The 22,102-nt window shown below is 42.4% G+C and overlaps 1 protein-coding gene across 1 annotated transcript in view; it reads right to left on the bottom strand.

The window, feature by feature from the left end:
- The window catches only part of LOC116525901 (kinesin-like protein KIF28P), a 77,968-nt gene that overhangs the window by 43,909 nt on the left and 11,957 nt on the right, over window positions 1-22,102 (bottom strand). Inside the window, 3 exon segments of the mRNA XM_032242031.1 lie at window positions 975-1,010; window positions 6,690-6,772; window positions 6,775-6,892. Coding sequence (XP_032097922.1) covers window positions 975-1,010; window positions 6,690-6,772; window positions 6,775-6,892 — 237 coding nt within the window.

Below are 22,102 nucleotides of genomic sequence, written 5' to 3'. Positions count from 1 at the left end.
AGAGCTGGCTGCAATGTCACACAGCTAGTAAACGGGAGAGCTGGCTGTGAAACCCCCTCTTCCAACTCTCCAGGAGCGGGTGAGCCACAGCTTGGGAGCCAGGCTCAGCCCACTGCCTGCTTTTGAGTGACCCTTGAGCAATGAGTGTCTTTTTTTTTTTTTTTTTTTTGAGATGGAGTCTCGCTCTGTGGCCCAGGCTGGAGTGTAGTGGCATGATCTTGGCTCACTGCAACCTCCGCCTCACAGGTTGATCCTCCTGCCTCAGCCTTCAGATTAGCTGGGATTACAGGCGTGTGCCACCAAGTCTGGCTAATTTTTGTATTTTTAGTAGAGAAAGGTTTCACCATATTGGTCAGGATGGTCTCAAACTCCTGACCTTGTGATCCATCTGCCTCGGCCTCCCAAAGTGCTGGGATTACAGGCGTGAGCCACCACGCCTGGCTGTTTTTCACATTCTTAAATGGCTGAAACAAAAGTAATATTTTATGACATACGAAAATGATGTAAAATTCAAATTATAAGTAACATTTCGTTGGTACACACTCAGTTGCGCCTTCTCATGTGTCATCTGCAGCTTCTGTTGAACTGCAACAGCAGAGTCGAGGCCTGTAGCATAGACAGCGTGGGCCCAAGGCCTCCACTACTTACTACCCGCCCTCAGCAGGTAACATTTGCCAGTCCCCGTGCAGCGTCATGCCAGCTGAAGCCACCTGCCTCAGACAGAGCGAGCTGCTGACCTGGAGCTGCAGCTTCAACTTGAGCGGTTTCTTTAACAGCAGAGAAAGGATAGATGCGGGAAGGAGGACAGTTCCGTGTGTGACGAGGAAGGGACGCAGATGAAGCTGGAGAGGCAGGTGGGCTGGGCCGTCCCGGCCAGGCCAGGCTTTACTGGCAGGACAGGTGCCTGCGAGCCCCAGAGGGTTACTGAGTGGCAGAGTTACCCAGGTTTGCATGTCATGAAACATCTCTCCTACCTGTTCATTGTAAATTTCCAGCATGCTGAACGTAACCTGTGTGGAGGAGAGCACACAAAGTCAACATCCTCTTGAAACAGTTGTTTCTGGGAAGAGAAGTGATAGGGAAATAACATAAAAGTTGAACAAAGGGGAGAACAAATGTTAAATGAAGTCAGGCTCTGTTTCAGTGTGCAGTGTAAGGGTCTCAAATCATCACACGCGGGAAGTTTTTACTCTAATTAAAAGATACAGGCCGGGTGCCGTGGGAGGCCAAGGCAGGTGGATCACCCGAGGTCAGGAGTTCGAGACCAGCCTGGTTGACATGGTGAAACCCCACCTCCACTAAAAATACAAAAATTAGCCGGGTGTGGTGGCACATACCTGTAGTCCCAGCTACTCGGGAGGCTGAGGCAGGAGAGTCACTTGAACCTGGGAGGCGGAGGTTGCAATGAGCCGAGATCGCACCACTGCACTCTAGCCTGGGCAACAGAGCGAGCCTCCATTTCAATAAAAAAAAAAATAATAATACAAGACAGTAGTATATGTGTTTCAGTTTTGACTGGGGACAGAAAAAAAAGGTGGTTCTTTCATGTTCACACCCCAGCCTGAACATATGTAGGGAGACGCGTCCATGCCCTCTCCTGCTGGCCAAGCTGACGCCTCCTCAGCAGGACTGGGGGACTCCAGATGGCTCTAGTCTAGAGGGAAGGCCTTCAGTCCTGCCATCTTCCCACCTCCCCCACGAACAAGCTGGCGTGTGTGTTAGTCACCCTGCTGTAAGCCTTGCCAGTCCGGCCTTGCAGCCTCAGAGCTTCCCATTAGCTTCTGTGTGTCTCCTGTTTTTTATGTTTATTTTCCATTATGCAATATATCTGTGTAAGGGTGTCTCATGTTTAAAAATGAACAACAGACCGAAGGCTAACAGACGAGGAAAGCCTCCAGTATGAGAGAGGGATCAAAACAAATAGAAGGAACTCAGAAAACAGACAGAGGGAGAAAAAAATGAAATGTTTTCTTTTTTCTTTTCTTTCCTTTCTTTCTTTTTTTTTTTTTTTTTTTTTGACAAGGTCCTACTCTGTCACCCAGGCTGGAGTGCAGTCGTATGATCTCAACTACTGTAGCCTCAACCCCTGGGCTCAAGCGATTCTCCTGCCTCAGCCTCCTGAGTGGCTGGGACTACAGGCGCACACCACACACCCAGCCAACTTTTGTATTTTCAGTAGAGACAGGGTTTTGCATCTTGCCCAGGCTGGTCTTAAACTCCTTGCCTCCAGTGGTCTGCCGCCTCGCCCTCTCTAAGTGCTGGGATTACCGGCATGAGCCACCATTCCCAGTCTAGAAACATTTTTTAAAGCCCTGGAAGTAATAGCCTTAAAGAGAAAGAATTATACCCATGGAAAAAAAGAGGATTTTATTTAAAGGAGCAACCAGAGAATAAAAGGAAGTGTGTGAATTACATTTATGAATGACAGCTAAAATAAAAATGTGGGAGAGCTATAATATCATTGAGGGACTCTATTGGAATGCAGAATAAAAAAGATCAATGGTGGCTCACACTTGGAATTCCAGCTACTTGAGAGGCTGACACCCGGAGGATCCCTTGAGCCCAGGATTTTGAGACAAGCCTGGGCAACAGAGGGAGACTCCATCTCTTTAAAAAAGAAAAGAAAAGGTTGTAAAGGATAATAAAATTAGAGCATTAGTCCAAGAGGCCCAAAATCCAATTCGTACAAATTTCAGAAAGAAAAAACAAGAAACACAGGAGATAAAATAATAAAAGAAATAATGTAAGAGACGTTTTCCAGAATGGAAGCACAGGAATCTCCAGATTGAAGAAGGTCCAGCATGATAAATGAAAAAAGACTCATTCAGATATCAGAACGTCAGGGATAATGAGAAGACCCTGAAGACTGCAAGAGAGGAACTGACCATCAAAAAAGGTCACATGCAAAGAACTGGGGGTCAGAACAGTAGCCAACTTCTCAGCGACAACACTACAGCTTAAAAGGTAATGGAGGCCTTCAATATTCTCAGAGACCTAGACATTCTATTCCAGGTAAATGTCAATCAAGTGTGGAGGTTGGAAAAGATATTTTCAGTTGTGCAAAGGAAGCAAAAGATGTCCTCTGGATGCACTTTTCCTGAGGAAATTGCAGCAAGAAGAGAGTACATCAAGAAAGAAGAATGCATTGGATCCAGGAGTCAGGGGAGCCAACAGGGATGAATGCTGAAGTCCAGCTCCAGAGTGACAGTGTTGAGGTAGCCCTGCAGAGACAGGGCTCCAAACTGTGCTAATGCCATCAAGACAACTGTAATGAGAGAGCTGAGGAGTCCTGCTGGAGGAGACCCAAAAAATCATGGAACCAGGACGTTTGAGTGTATGGAAAATATTGCCAATAGGCGTGTAACAGTGATTTGGAGCACTCAGAAAGATTTATAGAAAAGTAAACATAATTAAAATGGCAATTGGCCAGATGCGGTGGTTCACGCCTGGAATCCCAGCACTTTGGGAGGCCAAGGTGGGTGGATCATCCGAGGTCAGGAGTTCGAGACCAGCCTGACCCCAACATGGTAAAACCCCGTGTATACTAAAAATACTACATTAGCTGGGCCTGGTGATGCATGCCTGTAATCCCAGCTACTTGGGAGGCTGAGGTGGGAGAATTGCTTGCACCTGGGAGGTGGAGGTTACAGTGCACTGAGATGGCGCCACTGCCCTCCAGCCTGGGCAACAAGAGCGAAACTCCATCTCAAGAAAAAATAAAGGCAATGAAAAATTCCAACAAAGCCAGTGCAGTGGCTCACACCTGTAATTCCAGCACTTTGGGAGGCTGAGGTGGGTAGACTGCAAGGTCAGGGGTTCAAGATCAGCCTGACCAACATGGTGAAATCCCATCTCTACTAAAGAATAATTACTTGAACTCAGGAGGCAGAGGTTGCAGTGAGCCAAGATCATGCCACTGCATTCCAGCCTGGGCAAAAGAGCGAGGCTCCATCTAAAATAATAAATAATTCCAAGAAAAACAAAATGTAGAAAGGACGTATGCATTATTTGGTGCAGCAGTGAACAATACTCGTGCAGTTAAAATGTTAATAATTAAATCCTGAGGCAGAAACTGTTAAGAAAAAAAAAAATGCTAACAATTATTGATTTAACCAAATGTTACAATAAGCATTGTCCTAAACGCAGGGGGTAGGTGGGGGAAAAGTTGTGGTTGGGGGCGCTGGTGTGCCAGAGTTAAATTCTCTTCTACCACGGCGGGAAGGCAGTAGATAATTGTCCAGAATTGCTTTTGTAGAAGAGAAAAACCAACATTATTCTAAAATATGGATTCAGCTACCAGGACAAACAGTGAAAAGGTTGAAGAAAGTAACTGGAGAATACAGGAAAGGGGGAGACGCTGGGCAGAGGACCGGTGGTTTCCATTTAAGCCTTTCAGAATAATTTGAAGTTTCTTTGACAGCTTTACTGAGATATAATTCACATGCCACATAATTCATCAACTTAAAATGTTCCATCCAATGGTCTTTAGCATATTCACAGAGCTAAATACCAGGTGTTCAGCTATCAACAACCTAAATTCAGAAAGTTTGTCCCCAACAAAAGAACACTGTGACTTCCCTTCCTCCATCCTCCCCCACAACACCCAGCCCAAGGCAGCCGCCAGGTTATTTTCTATCTCTATAGATTTGCTTATTCTGGAAATTTCATTCAAATGGAATCATACAGTGTGTGGTCTTTCCTATCTGCCTTCTTTTACTTAGAATAACGTGTTCGAGGTTTGTTCACGTTGTAATGTGTTAGAATTTCATTCCTTTTTAAGGCTGAATAATCTGTTGTAAGAACAGACCACATTTTATTCAAATGCTCATCAGCAGATGGATATTTGAGTTGTCTGTACTTCTTGGCTGTTGTAAATATGCTGCTATGGAATATTCATGTACAAGTGTTTGTGTGGACATATTTCTCTTGGCTGAGTTTTTAAACTGTACTTGTATTCCTTAAAAAATATTTGAATTGGCCGGGCGCGGTGGCTCAAGCCTGTAATCCCAGCACTTTGGGAGGCCGAGGCGGGTGGATCATGAGGTCAAGAGATCGAGACCATCCTGGTCAACATGGTGAAACCCCGTCTCTACTAAAAATACAAAAAATTAGCTGGGCATGGTGGTGCGTGCCTGTAATCCCGGCTACTCAGGAGGCTGAGGCAGGAGAATTGCCTGAACCCAGGAGGCGGAGGTTGCGGTGAGCCGAGATCGCGCCATTGCACTCCAGCCTGGGAAACAAGAGCAAAACCCCGTTACAAAAAAAAAAAAAAAAAAAAAAAAAAAATATTTGAATTAAAAATTGGAGGCTGGGCCCAGTGGCTCATGCCTGTAATCACAGAGCTTCAGGAGGCCGAGGAGGAGGGACTGCTTGACGTCAGGAGTTTGAGATCACTGGGCAACATAGCAAGACCTCATCTCTGTAAAATATAAATATATAAATATAAATGAATAAACATTCAAAAGGTACTGAAATGTTAATGGTAGTTAGGTGATGATATTATAAACATATAATTCTCTAACTTGAACACATTACCATTAACATCACAAGAATAAGATAGAAAATAATGCACTACTGCGTTTTCATAACACTGCCTTCAATGGTCCTACCATTTTAAGAAAGCAGAAACATAAACTACACTTACAGGCATTTGTTGCTATTTCCCTGTCTTGTTTCAAAGCTAATTATGTTAATGGTACACTCCATCTTGAAAATGTCACCAACCTTCAGTGAATCTAAAATTTGGTCTTGAGTCTTCTATGCTAGGGCAAGTAAGAGGCTATGCTCTGTGTAAAAAACAACTTAGAAACAAAGTTAAGATTCTTCAGAAAGAAAGACAAGTCTGTTAGAACTAGAACGGAGCCACAGCCGTGGCTGAAGAGGGCGGCAAAGGGAGCCACGGACTTGAGCTGGCTAAGGTGTCATTTTACAAACCAAATCATCATAATATCCAATAAGAATCCCTTGTTAGTGTTAGCAGTTAAGATGTCTGCTTCTAGAATGTTAGACCAGAAGTGCCTTGTCTTGGATTTGCCTCTATATAACCAGAAAAATCCAACATCTTATTAAGCTGCAACATGACTTTGTAGTCATATAAACATTTCGGTATGAAAAACAAACATTTCCCTAAAATAGAGATGCTGAGAATTTCCATCTGGGGAAAGGGTCCAAAATGAAAAATACAACCCTTTAAAGAAGGGGTTCTAGAATACACACCTCATGTTCTTGATTAAAGAAGGGATTCTGGCTGGGCGCAGTGGCTCATGCCTGCAATCCCAGCACTTCGGGAGGCCGAGGCAGGCGGATAACAAGGTTAGGAGTTCCAGACCATCCTGGCCAACCTGGATGGCCTCTACTGAAAATACAAAAATTAACTGGGCTTGGTGGGGCATGCCTGTAATCCCAGATACTCAGGAGGCTGAGGCAGGAGAATCACTTGTACCTGCGAGATGCAGGTTGCAACCGTGAGCCGAGATGGTTCCACTGCACTCCAGCTTGGGTGACAGAGCGAGACTCTGACTCAAAAAAAAAAAAAAAAAAAAAAAAGAAGAATGAGTTCTAGAATACATACCTTGCACTCTTGATTAAAGAAAGGCTTCTGGAATACACACCTCGTGCTGTTGGTTAAAGAAAGCTTCTGGAATAAACACCTCATGCTCTTGGTTAAAGAAAGCTTCTAGAATACACACCTTGTGCTGTTGATTTCTTCCCTGGTTCTCAATTGCTTGAAAGAGCTCTTCGCACACAGTTGGAATAATACTTTGTTTGCACCAAATCCAATCATGGAATAGCTTTTCCCAGATCCAGTCTGGCCATAGACCAGGAGAGTAGCATTATAGCCTTACCAAGCACCGTCCAGAATCCCTCTGCCAAGATCGTGGAAGACGTCTCTCTGGAAAAGATCACAGGCACATGTTTAGCACAGTCCAGTGGCCTGCAGTGACTTGCCCTACTTTCTCAGTCCTCTTCAAACCCGACGTGACCTGCTTGATACACAACTCGAATGCTGGCCTAGAACAGGTGGAGTAAAACTGAAAACAAAAAAAGGGATTTGTCGGTTTGGAAAACACTGATCATTTACGTTCATGGATTGCATCGGGTTCATCCTGAACTAGCCAGAACCCATTAGTCTTGAATTCATGTTCTTTACAGCCTTGCGGAAACATGGGCCAGGTCTTTAACATTCAGCAATTAGACAAAAATGTCAAGGCACAGAAACCAGTCAAAGCATTTTCTACTGCTTTATTCTTTAACCCAAACAATAGCATCACAACACAGCCACACAAATTTTAGTCCTTTGCTGGTGAGTGCTCTTCTTGTTCTGCTTTTTCCAGTGGTATTGGAACACTCACACACACACACACACACACACACACACACACACACACACACCCCTCTTTTTTTTTTTTTTTTTGAGAGGGTCTCTGTCACCAGGCTGAAGTGCAATGGTGTGATCTCAGTTCACTGCAGCCTCTGCCTCCCTTATTCAAGCGATTCTCCTGCCTCAGCCTCCTGAGTAGCTGGGATTACAGGCGCCTGCCACCATGCCCAGCTAATTTTTTTGTATTTTTAGTAGAGACAGGGTTTCACCATGTTGGCCAGGATGGTCTCGATCTCGTGATCCGCCCGTTTTGGCGTCCCAAAGTGCTGGGATTACAGGCGTGAGCCACAGCGCCTGGCTACACCCCCCTTTTTTAAGTGGAAAATAGAAATGTTTGTGCCCATAGTTGCTGAAAGGGAGGGGATGTGGTCTGGCCCCTTTTATCATCTGGGCCGTGGCCAGAGACAGCAATAGTTCTCTTATTTGAGCCTGTTTCAAAGGGCCTATTTCTTCTCACTCTCCAATAGCACCAGTTAAACACTAAGCATTATATATTCCATTTGTTACAATATATATATGTATGTAACATTTCATTTTAGTTTCTGGGGAAAATGCACATACCAACTTAGAGTGATTAACGTGAGGACAGTAGACAACCAATTTTCATGTCCTGTTTGTCTCTTTTGAGAAAGGGGTAACAATTATTCCAGTAAAAGGGTCAGGGGAGCTCCAGACTTTAAAATGTGGAGTGTGACCAATCGTTTCCCAGAACACTGTGACCATGCTTTTACTGGAAAAATATATTTGTATGACAGATGTTGACTCTACCCTAGAAGCTATGTGCTAACCCTAAGGCATGTTACTAAGTAAAGTGACCAGTTTTGCTGTTTTGTTTTCTCAGTGCTATTGGAGATTGGGGAAAACTTTTTTTGCGTGTGTTTAATTTTTATGGATTGAAAGCTTTAAACAAGTAATACAGGCCAGGCATGGTGGCTCATGCCTGTAATTCCAGCACTTTGGGAGGCCGAGGCAGCTGGATCACCTGACGTCAGGAGTTTGAGACCAGCCTGACCAACATGGTGAAACCCCATCTCTACTAAAAATATAAAAAATAGTTTCATAATCGCCTTACAAAAATAAAAAAATTAAATGATTAAAAAAAATTAGATGTGGTGACAGACGCCTGTAATTCCAGCTGCTTGGGAGGATGAGGCTGGAAAATCGCTTGAACTTGGGAGGCGGAGGTTGCAGTAAGCCGAGATCGTGCCAGCCCTCCAGCCTAGGGAACTGAGTGAGACTCTGTCTCAAATAAATAAAAAACAAGTAATACACAATTGTATTAAATAAATACAATCTTTTTCATTTATCTTTTACCTTCAAGATCTGTTTGTGGAAAATACATGAAATCTCAGGTCTGCAGTGGAACATTTTTTTTTTTTTTTTTGGTAAGAGAGGGTCTTGCTGTCACCGAGGCAGGAGTACAGTGGTGCTATCTCTACTCACTGCGATCTCTGCCTCCTGGGCTCAAACAGTCCTCCCACCTCAGCCTCCCAAGTCACTGCGACCATAGGTGCATCCCACTGGGCCTGGCTAATTTTTTTCTTGAGACAGGGTCTCACTCTGTCACCAGGCTGGAGTGCAGTGGCACGGTCTTGGTTCACTGCAACCTCTGCCTCCTGGGTGCAGGCAATTTTCCTGCCTCAGCCTCCCAAGTAGCAGGGTCTACAGCTGCCTGCCACCCAACCTGGCAAATTTTTGTATTTTAGTGGAGTTGGGGGTTTCACCATGTTGGCCAGGCCTGAACTCCTGACCTCAGGTGATCTGCCTGCCTCGGCCTCACAAAGTGCTGGGATTACAGGTGTGAGCCACCGTGCCCTGCCTCAAGTTAATTTTTTATACAATGCAAAGAAAGGACCAAGCTTCTTTTGTTTCCACCCCTGTGAATATCCAATATCTTCAGCATCACTTGTTGAAAAGGTTTTCATTTGAAAATAACTTGTCACCTGTTAATTTACTAGGTGTCCATAAGAAATTACAACAAACTGGTGGTCACAAACAACAGCAATAGATTTTCTCAGTTTTGGAAACTAGATGCTAACAACCTAGGTGTTGGCATGGCCATGCTTCCTCTGAGGCCTCCAGAGCCTCCCTCGCCTCTCCCTAGCTTCCAGCGGCTTCTGGCAGGCAGGGCTCCTTTGCTTATTCCTGCCTGGCTCCACTCTGTGTCCATTGCCACATGGATCCCTGTGTCCCTCTTCTTATAAGGACTGGATTTAGGGCTCACTCCATCAAGTATGGCCTCGTCTGCCAAGATCCTATTTGTACGTAGGGTCCCATTCTGAAGTTCTAGGTGGACATGAATTTTGGGGGTCACCATTCAACCCATTACTGCACCTTTGTAGAGAATCAGTTGATGATATTTCTGAGGGTCTATTTCTGGACACTCTATTTTATTCCATTGATCCATATGTCTGTCTTTAAACCAATACCAGGCCAGGTGTGGTGTCTCCTGCCTGTTCCCAGCACTTTGGGAGGCTGAGGCAGGCAGATCACCTGAGGTCAGGAGTTTCAGACCAGCCTGGCCAACATGGGGAAACCCCATCTCTACTAAAAATACAAAATTAGCCAAGTGTGGTGGCGCATGCCTGTAGTCCCAGCTACTTGGGAGGCTGAGGCAGGAGAATCGCTTGAACCCAGGAAGTGGAGGTTGCAATGAGCTGCGATCACACCATTGCACTCCAGTTTGGGCAACAAGAGTGAAACTCCATCTCAAAATAAATTAATTAAATAAAAAATTAACCAATATCACACTATCTTGATTACCGTAGCTTTGTGGTGGGTTTTACGTTCTCCAGCTTCATTCTCTTTCAAAATTTTGGCCATTCTGCGTCCTTTTTACAATTCTACATAAATTATTGAAATAGTGTATCAATTTCTACCAAAAAATGCCTGCTGGGATTTTGATAGGGATTGCTTGAATCTGTTGATCAATTTAACTTCTTAATAAAATTGTCTTCTAATTTATTTAAATCTTGCTTTCAGTAATGTTTGGTAGTGTTCAATGTACATTTTTTGCACATATTTTGCTAAATTTATCCTTAAAGTATTGCATATTTTTTATACCATTGTAAATATTTTTAAATTTTATTTTCCAATTGTTCATCGCTATTATAGTTTAGAAATACTGCTGCTTTCTGTATATTGACTTTTCTAAATACACTTCTTAACTGTAGTAGCTATTTTGTTTTGTAGATCACTTAGGATTTTTATGTTTTATTTTACTTTTTAGAGATAAGGTCTCACTCTCTTGCGTAAGCTGGAGTGCAGTGGGTGTTCACAGGTGTGATTATAGCTCGCTGGAGTCTTGAACTCCTGCCCTCAAGTGACCTTTCTGCCTCAGCAGGATTTTTTATATAATCATGTCATCTGCAAATCGTTTTACTTCTTTTTCTTTCTTTCTTTCTTTCTTTTTTTTTTTTTTTTTTTTGTTTTTTGAGAAAGAATCTCCCTCTGTCACCCAGGGTGGAGTGCAGTGGCATGATCTCAGCTCACCACAACCTCCACTTCCTGGGCTCAAGTGATTCTCTTGCCTCAGTCTCCCAAGTACAGCTAGTGCTTGACTTACGACCATGATTGGTTCCGACAGACCGGTCGTAACACGATTTGATCGTAAGTTGAGTAGGCTATATGCACGCGGAGATGGTAGTGCTGCCGGAAGCTGGTCCGCAGTGTCATAGGCCCAGCTGGGCAACGTTTGCGCTGCCAGACGCGGAGGAGCCGGGGATAGTGATTGTGGTCGTAAAGTCGAATGGTCGTAAGTTGCATAGGTCGTAAGTCGATCAATACCTGTAGCTGGGATTGCAGGAACCTGCCACCACGCCCGGCTAATTTTTTTTTTTTTTTTTTTTTTTGTATTTTGTATTTTTAGTAGAGATAGGGTTTCACCATGTTGGCCAGGCTGGTCTGGAACTTCTGACCTCAAGTGATCTGCCCATGTCGGCCTCCAAAAGTGCTGGGATTACAGGTGTGAGCCATTGTGCCCACCCTTCTTTTTGTTTTTTGAGACAGAGTCTCTGTCACCCAGGCTGGAGTGCAATGGCATGATCTCAGCTCATTGCAGCCTCCACTTCCCCAGTTCAAGTGATTCTCCCATCTCAGCCTCCCGAATAGCTGGGATTACAGACGTCCGCCAGCACGCCCGACTAATTTTTGTATTTTTTGGTGGAGACGGTTTCACCATGTTGGCCAGGCCAGTTTTGAACTCCTGACCTCAGGCGATCCTCCCACCTTGGCCTCCCAAAGTGCTGGGATTACAGGTGTGAGCCACCCGCCCAGCCTACTTCTTTTTCAGTCTGCGTTATTTCTTATTTCCTACCAATTGTCTTTTTGCCCTGGCTAGAACTTGTAGTAAATGTTGTATAGAAGTGATGAGAATAGACGTTGCCTTGCTTGCAATCCAAAGGAGAACACATTGTTTCACTGTCAAACATGAAGGAAGCTGCTTTTCAGGCAAGTTCTATCTCTAGGAAACTTCCTCGCATTTGTGGAGAATTTTATCATGATTGAGTGTTGAATTTTGTCACATTCTCTTTTTGCATTGTATCATATTTTTTTCTCCTATGTCCTATTCTATATGATGAACTTTAAATGTTAAACAAATTTTACATCCCTAGGAAAGGCCCCGCTTGTTAGTGATTGGGTTTGATAGTGATATTACCTGATAGTGACAGTCATGTATTAAGGCCCACTTAATGTATGATTAGATTTTGTTTGCTGAAACTTGGTTAATAATTGTTGTGTCTGTGTCTGTGAAAGATAATGGTCTATAGTGTTTTTGTAATACCTTTGACTGCTCTTGGTGTAATACTGGCGTCATAAAGTGAGATGGGAAATGTTTTCTATCATCTGCATTTCCTTTTTCTTTCTTTCTTTCTTTTTTTTTTTTTTTAGAATTATCATTATTTATTTCTTTGGTAGAATTCACCAGCAAAGATACCTGGGACTGGAGTTACTTTGTAAGGTTTTTAGTTACAAATTCAGTTTATTTAATAGATACAGGACTACCTGAGTTATCTGTTTCTTTGAGTGAACTTCAGTAGCTTGTATGCATTTGTTGTTAAATGTATTGGCATTAAGTTGTTCATAATATGTTTTTTTGTTTGTTTGTTTGTTTGTTTGTTTTTTGAGACGGAGTTTCGCTCTTGTTACCCAGGCTGGAGTGCAATGACGCGATCTTGGCTCACCGCAACCTCCGCCTCCTGGGTTCAGGCAATTCTCCTGCCTCAGCCTCCTGAGTAGCTGGGATTACAGGCACGCGCCACCATGCCCAGCTAATTTTTTGTAGTTTTAGTAGAGACGGGGTTTCACCGTGTTGATCAGGATGGTCTCGATCTCTTGACCTCGTGATCCACCCGCCTCGGCCTCCCAAAGTGCTGGGATTACAGGCGTGAGCCACCGCGCCCGGCCCGTGTTCATAATATTTTTAATCATCCTGTTTAAAAAAAAGATAGAGATGGGATCTTGCTGTGTTGCCCAGGCTGGTCTCAAGTTCCTGGCCTCAAGCAATCTCCAGCCTCAGCCTCCCAAAGTGCTCGGATTACAGTGTGACCCACCTGGCCACCTTATCATTCTTTTCATGTCCATGGGATCATTTATGCTCTTGGTACTTGGTTTATCAATTTTATTGATGTTTTCAGAAAACCAGCTTTAGGTTTCAGTGGTTTTTCTCTATTGTTTTACTGTTTTCCATTTCATTAATTACCACTTTTATGTTTTTTCTTCCTCTGCTTGTTTTATGTTTAATTTGCTCTCTTTCTAAATCTTCATTGGAAGATTACAATGCCAATTTCAGATGATTATTCTCTAATGTAAGCTTTACTGCTATAAAACCTCTCAGCTCCACTGTGGATACATATCACATGTGAAAAAATGTATATGTGTGTGTGTGTATTTGCCTATCCTGACTGCATACTCCATGCTTGGTCCACACATTTTGATAGGTGTCTTGTGTCTTGATTTTCTTTTTCTTTTCTAAACATTTTTATTTATTTATTTATTTATTTATTTGGTAATACTGTTTCTCTGGCCTCTTCCTTGTAACTAGTGTTTTGATTTCCATTCAGTTAAAAAATTTTTTTTCTAATTTCCCTAGAGGTTTCTTCTTTGACCAATGGATTATTTATAAATTTGTTATTTTCCAAATGCTTGTGAATTTCCCATATATATTTCTTTCTAGTTTTTTTTTTTTTTTTTTTTTTTTTGAGACGGAGTTTCGCTCTTGTTACCCAGGCTGGAGTGCAATGGCGCAATCTCGGCTCACCGCAACCTCCGCCTCCCGGGTTCAGGCAATTCTCCTGCCTCAGCCTCCTGAGTAGCTGGGATTACAGGCACGCGCCACCATGCCCAGCTAATTTTTTGTATTTTTAGTAGAGGCGGGGTTTCACCGTGTTGACCAGGATGGTCTCGATCTCTTGACCTCGTGATCCACCCGCCTCGGCCTCCCACAGTGCTGGGATTACAGGCTTGAGCCACCGCGCCCGGCCTATTTCTTTCTAGTTTAACTCGTGTAGTCAGAGAACATACTTTGTATGATTTCAGTCTTTTTTTTTTTTTTTTTTGAGAGAAAGAGGATCTCACTCTCATTGCCCAGGCTGGAGTTCAGTGGTGTAGTCACGACTTACTGCATCCTTGACTTCCTGGGCTCAAGTGATCCTCCCACCTCAGCTTCCCAAGTATCTGGGACTACAGGTGCACACCACCATGCCCAGCTAATTTTTTGTATTTTTAGTAGCATATTATCCAGGCTGGTCTCAAACTCCTGGGCTCAAGCGATCCACCTGTTTTGGCCTCCTGAGGTGCTAGGATTATAGGATTATAGACATGCGCCACCATGCCCAGCTGACTTCGGTGCTCTTATACTTACATTTATTGAGACTAACTTTATGATGTGAAATACACTCTATCATGATGAATGCTCCGAGTGTACTTAAAAAGAATGTGTAGTGCTGTGGCTGGGTGGGAAATGGGTGACATGTTTTATGATATAATTGTCAGTTAGGTTGGTTGATATTCTAATCTTCTATAATATTACAGATTTTTGTTTATGAAGGAGATAGGAGTGTGTGAAAAGATAGCTAGTGTTTGAATCACTAAATCCAGTTATAGATTCATCTATTTTTCTATTTCTATTACTTTTTGCTTTATGTACTTTAAAGCTCATCTATTAGGCACATGCCCATTCAGGCTGGTTATGTCTCCTTAATGAATTCTTTTCTTATTATGAAATATTTCTTGTTCTGAAGCCTACATAATGTGATGTCAGTGCAGCCTCTCTAGTTTTTTTTCCTAGTGTTTGCATGCTCTTTTTTTCTTTATATTTAAACCAGGTTTTTAAAAGTCCTGTGAAACAGAAGCTGTTAAACCACTCCCCACCCACACACACATTTTGTAGACAGATATAATTGGATCCTGCTTTTTCTAGTTATCTGAGCTTTGCTTTTTAATTGGCCGTGTTTAGCCCCGTTGGCCAGTTAAAAGGCATTTATATTTTACATAATAATTGACATGTTGGCATTAAATCTGTCTTGCTCTTCATATTCTGCTTACCCCATCTCCTCTTTGCTTCTGAATCCCAGACGTGGCAGGATAAGAGGGTAAAATCATGTTTTATAATTCTGTTTCCCCACACTTGACTCATTAGCTCTACTTGTTTTATTTATTTTGTGTTGATTGCTCTAGGACACCAGTTCTCACAACGCATTCCAGGCTCTGTGAGATCTTTTCAGGGTGTTTGTAAAGTGCACTTCTTTTGTAATAATACTAATGTCTACTTTTTTCATTCTCATCCTCTCATGAGCGTAGAGTGAAGTGTGCAGGGGTTTTGCCAGTGGCCGTATGACATGTGATTTTATAGGAGATTACATGCAGGGCAGAGAATCTAGCTGTCTTTTATGAAGCCAGACATTACAGAGATTTTGAAAATGGCAAACAGTGCCATTCTCTTCACTATTGGCCTAATAACTATTTTTTGGCCTGGGACGGTGTTTCACACTTATGATCCCAGCACTTTGGGAGGCAGAGGCAGAAGGATTATTTCAGCCCAGGAGTTCGAGACCAGGCTGGGCAACAGAGCAATAACTCTTCTCTAAAGAAAAATAAAAAAAGAAAATTATTTCTCCTAAAAATATTTTTATATTATGTATGTTTCCTAGTAATGGGTTTTTATATTGATATTTTAAATTTTCCTCAGTATATTAGTGTGCAGGAGCTGCCCTCACAAAGTTCCACAAATTGGGTAGCTGAAAACAAGAGAAATTTATTTCCTTAAGTTCTGGAGGCTACAAGTCTGAAATCTAAGTGGTTTTTTCTTTTTTTGAGATGGAATCTCGCTCTGTTGCCCAGGCTGGAATGAATGCAGTGGCACAATCTTGGCTCACTGCAACCTCTGTCTCCCGTATTCAAGTGATTCTCCTGCTTCGGCCTCCCAAGCAGCTGGGACTACAGGCGCGTGGCACCACACCTGGCTAATTTTTTGTATTTTTAGTAGAGACGGGGTTTCACCATGTTGGCCAGGATGGACTCGATCTCCTGACCTCATGATCCGCCCACCTTGGGGGCCTCCCAAAGTGCTGGAATTACAGACGTGAGCCGCTGCGCCTGGCCCCTCTGGAGGTTCTTAGGGAGAATTTGTGTCGTGCCTCTTGTGGCTTTGGTGGGTGCAGGCCATCTCTGACATTCTTGGGCTTGCAACCGTGTCACCCCAGTCTCTGCCTGTCCTCACATGCCACTGTGCGTGTACGTTTCTGTGTTACTTTTTTAAAAGACACCAGCCACACTGCATTGAAGGCCCACCTGCTCTCGTATGTTCTTATCTTGACTGAGCCCATCTGTAGTGACCCTATTTCCAAATAAGGCCACATTGTGAGGTTCTGGGAAGGACAGGAATTTCGGGGGATGATATCTGACTAATTATACTCAGTTTTAATTTCAAACACAGTAAATACTGATAGATATAACCCACATAACCAAAAACTCTTTTGGGGTCCTCAAATATTTTAAAATTGTATAAAGGAGTCCTGGACCAGAAAGTTTGAGGACCTGTACTTTAGGGTTACAATATATTTCTGTAATTTAAAATATTTTATTTTCAAATATTATGTCACTTTCTATATAATGCAAAACTTTAAAACGCTTTATTTCCAGTACCTCTCTCATTTTCTTGGTGTTGTCATACTTTATATTTGTTTTGAACCCAAACAGAATTTATCATTTTTGCTTTGACAATCAATGCTCTTTCTGAAAAATTCAAAATTAGGAAAAAATTTTTCTTGGGCACAGTGTTCTAGGTTGAAAATTTCTTTCTTTTTCTTTCTTTTGATGGAGTCTTTCTGTCACGCAGGCTGGAGTGCAGTGGTGCAATCTCAGCTCACTACCACTTCCATCTCCCGGGTTCAAGCAACTCTCCTGCCTCAGCCTCCCTACTAGCTGGGATTACAGGCGTGTGCCACCACGTTCTGCTAGTTTTCTTTTGTATTTTTAGTAGAGATGGGGTTTCACCACGTTGGCCAGGCTGGTTTTGAACTCTTGACTCCAAATGATCCACCTGCCTCGGCCTCTCAACGTGCTGAGGTGACAGGCGTGAACCACCGCTCCTGGCCAACGCTGAGAATTTCTTTCAGCTCTCAAGTCTCTCGGTTGCCTTCTAGCTTACATAGCTCTTTTAAAAAAGTTTTAAAATATATATATAAAATTGTACTTTAGGTTCTGGGGTACATGTGCGGATCATGCAGGACTGTTGCATAGGTGCATACATGGCAATGTGGTTTGCTGCCTCCATCCCCCCCTCACCTATATCTGGCATTTCTCCCCATGTTATCCCTCCCCAACCTCCCTACCCCCTGCTGTCCCTCCCCTAATCCCCTGCAACAGACCCCAGTGTATGATGCTTCCCTCCCTGTGTCCATGTGTTCTCATTGTTCAACACCCGCTTATGAGTGAGAACATGAGGTGGTTTTCTGTTCTTGTGTCAGTTTGCTGAGAATGATGGTTTCCAGATTCATCCATGTCCCTACTAAGGACATGAATTCATCGTTTTTGATGGCTGCATAGAATTCCATGGTGTATATGTGCCACATTTTCCCTGTCCAGTCTATCATGGATGGGCATTTGGGTTGGTTCCAGGTCTTTGCTATTGTAAACAGTGCTGCAATGAACATTCATGTGCATGTGTCTTTATAATAGAATGATTTATAATCCTTTGGATATATACCCAGTAATGGGATTGCTGGGTCAAATGGAATTTCTATTTCTAGGTCCTTGAGGAAGTGCCACACTGTCTTCCACAATGGTTGAAATAATTTACACTCCCACCAATAGTGTAAAAGTGTTCCTATTTCTCCACATCCTCTCCACCATCTGTTGTCTCCTGATTTTTTAATGATCGCTATTCTAACCGGCATAAGATGGTATCCTACTGTGGTTTTGATTTGCATTCTCTAATAATCAGGGATGATGAGCATTTTTTCATGTTTGTTGGCCTCATGTATGTCTTCTTTTGAAAAGTGTCTGTTCATGTCCTTTGCCCACTTTTGAATGGGTTTGTTTGTTTTTTTCTTTTAAATCTGTTTTAGTTCTTTGTAGATTCTGGATATTAGCCCTTTGTCATATGGGTAGATTGCAAAAATTTTTTCCCATTCTGTTGGTTGCTGGTTCACTCTAATGATTGTTTCTTTTGCTGTACAGAAGCTCTGGAGTTTAATTAGACCCCATTTGTCTATTTTGGCTTTTGTTGCCAATGCTTTTGGTGTTTCAGTCATGAAGTCCTCGCCTACACCTATGTCCTGAATGGTTTTGCCTAGGTTTTCTTCTAGTGTTTTTATGGTGTTAGGCCTTATGTTTAAGTCTTTAATCCATCTGGAGTTAATTTTAGTGTAAGGTGTCAGAAAGGGGTCCAGTTTCTGCTTTCTGCACATGGATAGCCAATTTTCCCAACAACATTTATTAAACAGGGAATCCTTTCCCCATTGCTTGTTTTTGTCAGGTTTTTCAAAGATCAGATGGTTGTAGATGTGTGGTGTTGCTACCAAGGCTTCTATTCTGTTCCATTGGTCTATATCTCTGTTTTGGTACCAGTGCCATGCTGTTTTGATTACTGTAGCCTTGTAGTATAGTTTGAAGTCAAGTAGCGTGATGCCTCCAGCTTTGTTCTTTTTGCTTAGGATTGTCTTGGCTATGTGGGCTCTCTTTTGGTTCCATATGAAGGTTCAGGTGTTTTTTTCCAGTTCTGTAAAGAGGAATGTTTTTACATCTGTTTGTGTCCTCTCTTATTTCCTTGACCAGTGGTTTGTAGTTCTCCTTGAAGAGGTTCTTGAAATCCTTTGTTAGTTTTATTCCTAGGTATTTTATTCTCTTTGTAGCAATTGTGAATGGGAGTTCACTCATGATTTGGCTGTTTGTCCGTTATTGGTGTACAGGAATGCTTGTGATTTCTGCACATTGATTTTGTATCCTGAGACTTTGCTGAAGTTGCTTATCAGTTTAAAGAGATTCTGTGCTGAGACGATGGGGTCTTCTAAATATACAATCATGTTTTCTGCAAATACAGACAGTTTGACTTCCTCTTTTCCTAATTGAATACGCTTTATTTCTTTTTCTTGCCTGATTGCTCTGGTTAGAACTTCCAATGCTATATTGAATAGGAATGGTGAGAGAGGGCACCCTTGTCTAGTGCCAGATTTCAAATGGAATGCTTCCAGTTTTTGCCCTTTCAGTATGATATTGGCTGTGGGTTTGTCGTAAATAGCTTTTATTATTTTGAGATAAGTTCTGTCAATACCTATTTTATTGAGAGCTTTTAGCATAAAGGGCTATTGAATTTTGTTGAAGGCCTTCTCTGCATGTATTGAGATAATCATGTGGTTTTTGTCTTTGGTTCTGTTTATGTGGTGGATTACATTATAGACTTGCATATATTGAACTAGCCTTGCATCCCTGGGATGAAGCCTACTTGATCATGGTGGATGAGCTTTTTGATGTGCTGTTGCAATCAGTGTGCCAGTATTTTATTGAAGATTTTTGCATCTGTGTTCATCATGGATATTCGCCTGAAGTTTTCTTTTCTTTTTTTTGAGACAGAGTCTCGCTCTTTCGCCAGGCACCAGAATGGAGTGCAGTGGTGGCATGATCTTGGCTCACTGCAACCTCTGCCTCCCGGCTTCAAGCAATTCTCTTGCCTCAGCCTCCCAAGTAGCTGAGACTACAGGAGTGTACCACCACACCCAGCTAATTTTTGTATTTTAGTAGAAATAGGGTCTCACTATGTTGGCTAGGATGGTCTCGATCTCTTGACCTTGCGATCCACCCACCTCAGCCTCCCAAAGTGCTGGGATTACAGGTGTCAGCCACCGCGCCTGGCCTGACGTTTTTTCGTTGAGTCTCTGCTGGGTTTTGGTATCAGGATGATGTTGGTCTCATGAAATGATTTGAGAAGGATTCCCTCTTTTTGGACTATTTGGAATAGTTTCAGAAGGAGTGGTACCAGCTCCTCTTTGTATGTCTGGTAGAATTCGGCGGTGAACCCATCTGGACCTGGGCTTTTTTTGGTTGGTAGGCTATTAATTGCTGCCCCAACTTCAGCCCTTGTTATTGGTCTATTCAGGGTTTTGACTTCCTGATTTAGGCTTGGGAGGGTGTAAGTGTCCAGGTATTTATCCATTTCTTCCAGGTTTACTGGTTTATGTACATAGAGTTATTTGTAGTAATCACCGATGATGGTTTGTATTTCTGTGGAATTGGTGGTGATATCCCCTTTATCGTTTTATTATTGCATCTATTTGATTATTCTCTCTTTTATTTTTTATTTTATTTATTTATTTATTTATTTATTTATTTTTTGAGACGGAGTCTCGCTCTTGTTACCCAGGCTGGAGTGCAATGGTGCGATCTCGGCTCACCGCAACCTCCGTCTCCTGGGTTCAGCCAATTCTCCTGCCTCAGCCTCCTGAGTAGCTGGGATTACAGGCACGTGCCACCATGCCCAGCTAATTTTTTGTATTTTTAGTAGAGACGGGGTTTCACCATGTTGACCAGGATGGTCTCGATCTCTCGACCTCGTGATCCACCCGCCTCGGCCTCCCAAAGTGCTGGGATTACAGGCTTGAGCCACCGCGCCCGGCCTTTTCTTTTTTATTAATCTGGCTAGCAGTCTGTCTATTTTGTTGATCTTTTCAAAAAACCAGCTCCTGGATTCATGGATTTTTTGAAGGGTTTTTTATGTCTCTATCTCCTTCCGTTCTGCTCTGATCTTAGTTATTTCTTGTCTTCTGCAAGCTTTTGAGTTTTTTTGATCTTGCTCCTCTAGCTCTTTCAATTTTGATGATAGGGTGTCGATTTTAGATCTTTCCTTGCTTCTCATGTGGGCATTTATTGCTGTAAATTTCCCTCTAGACACTGCTTTAAATGTGTCCCAGAGATTCTGGTACATTGTATCTTCATTCTTGTTGGGTTTCAAGAACATCTTTATTTCTGCCTTCATTTCATTGTTTATCCAGTCAACATTCAAGAGCCAGTTGTTCAGTTTCCATGAAGCTGTGTGATTCTGGGTTAGTTTTTGAATTCTGAGTTCTAATTTGATTGCACTGTAGTCTGAGAGACTGTTATGATTTCAATTCTTTTGCATTTGCTGAGGAGTGATTTACTCCCAATTATGTGGCCAATTTTAGAGTAGGTGTGATGTGGTGCTGAGAGGAATGTATATTCTGTGGATTTGGGGTGGAGAGTTCTGTAAATGTCTATTAGGTTTGCTTGGTCCAGGTCTGAGTTCAAATCCTGGATATCCTTGTTCATTTTCTGTCTTGTTGATCTGTCTAATATTGACAGTAGAGTGTTAAAGTCTCTCACTATTATTGTGTGAGACTCTAAGTCTCTTTGTAGGTCATTAAGAACTTGCCTTATGTATCTGGGTGCTCCTGTATTGGGTGCGTATGTATTTAGGATCATTAGCTCTTCTTGTTGCATTGATCCTTTTACCATTATGTAATGTCCTTCTTTGTCTCTTTTGATCTTTGTTGGTTTAAAGTCTATTTTATCAGAGATTAGGATTGCAACTCCTGCTTTTATTGCTCTCCATTTGCTTGATAAATCTTCCTCCATCCCTTTATTTTGAGCCTATCTGTGTCCTTGCATGTGAGATGGGTTTCCTGGATACAGCACATTGATGGTTTTTTTACTTTTTATCGAATTTGCCAGTCTGTGTCTTTTGATTGGGGCATTTAGCCCATTTACATTTAAGGTTAATATTGTTATGTGTGAATTTCATCCTGCCGTTTTGATGCTAGCTGGTTGTTTTGCCCATTAGTTGACACAGTTTCTTCATTGTGTCAATGCTTTTTACCATTTGGTACATTTTGGAGTGGCTGGTACTGGTTGTTCCTTTCTATGTTTAGTGCTTCTTTCAGGAGCTCTTGTAAGGCAGGCCTCGTGGTGATGAAATCTCTCAGCAATTGCTTGTTCGTAAAGGATTTTATTTCTCCGTTGCTTATGAAGCTTAGTTTGGCTGGATATGAAATTCTAGGTTGAAAGTTCTTTTCTTTAAGGATGTTGAATATTGGCCCTCACTCTCTTCTGGCTTGTAGGGTTTCTGCTGAGAGATATGCTATGAGTCAGATGGGCTTCTCTTTGTGGGTAACCCAACCTTTCTCTTTGGCTGCCCTTAGTATTTTTTCCTTCATTTCAACCCTGGTGAATCTAAGGATTATGTGCCTTGGGTTTGCTCTTCTTGAGTAA

This window comes from Sapajus apella, unplaced genomic scaffold (genome assembly GCF_009761245.1).
Source record: "Sapajus apella isolate SASKATOON/1434 unplaced genomic scaffold, GSC_monkey_1.0 scaffold49, whole genome shotgun sequence".
NCBI lineage: Eukaryota > Metazoa > Chordata > Mammalia > Primates > Cebidae > Sapajus > Sapajus apella.
This window is presented reverse-complemented; position numbering and strand designations above follow the sequence as displayed.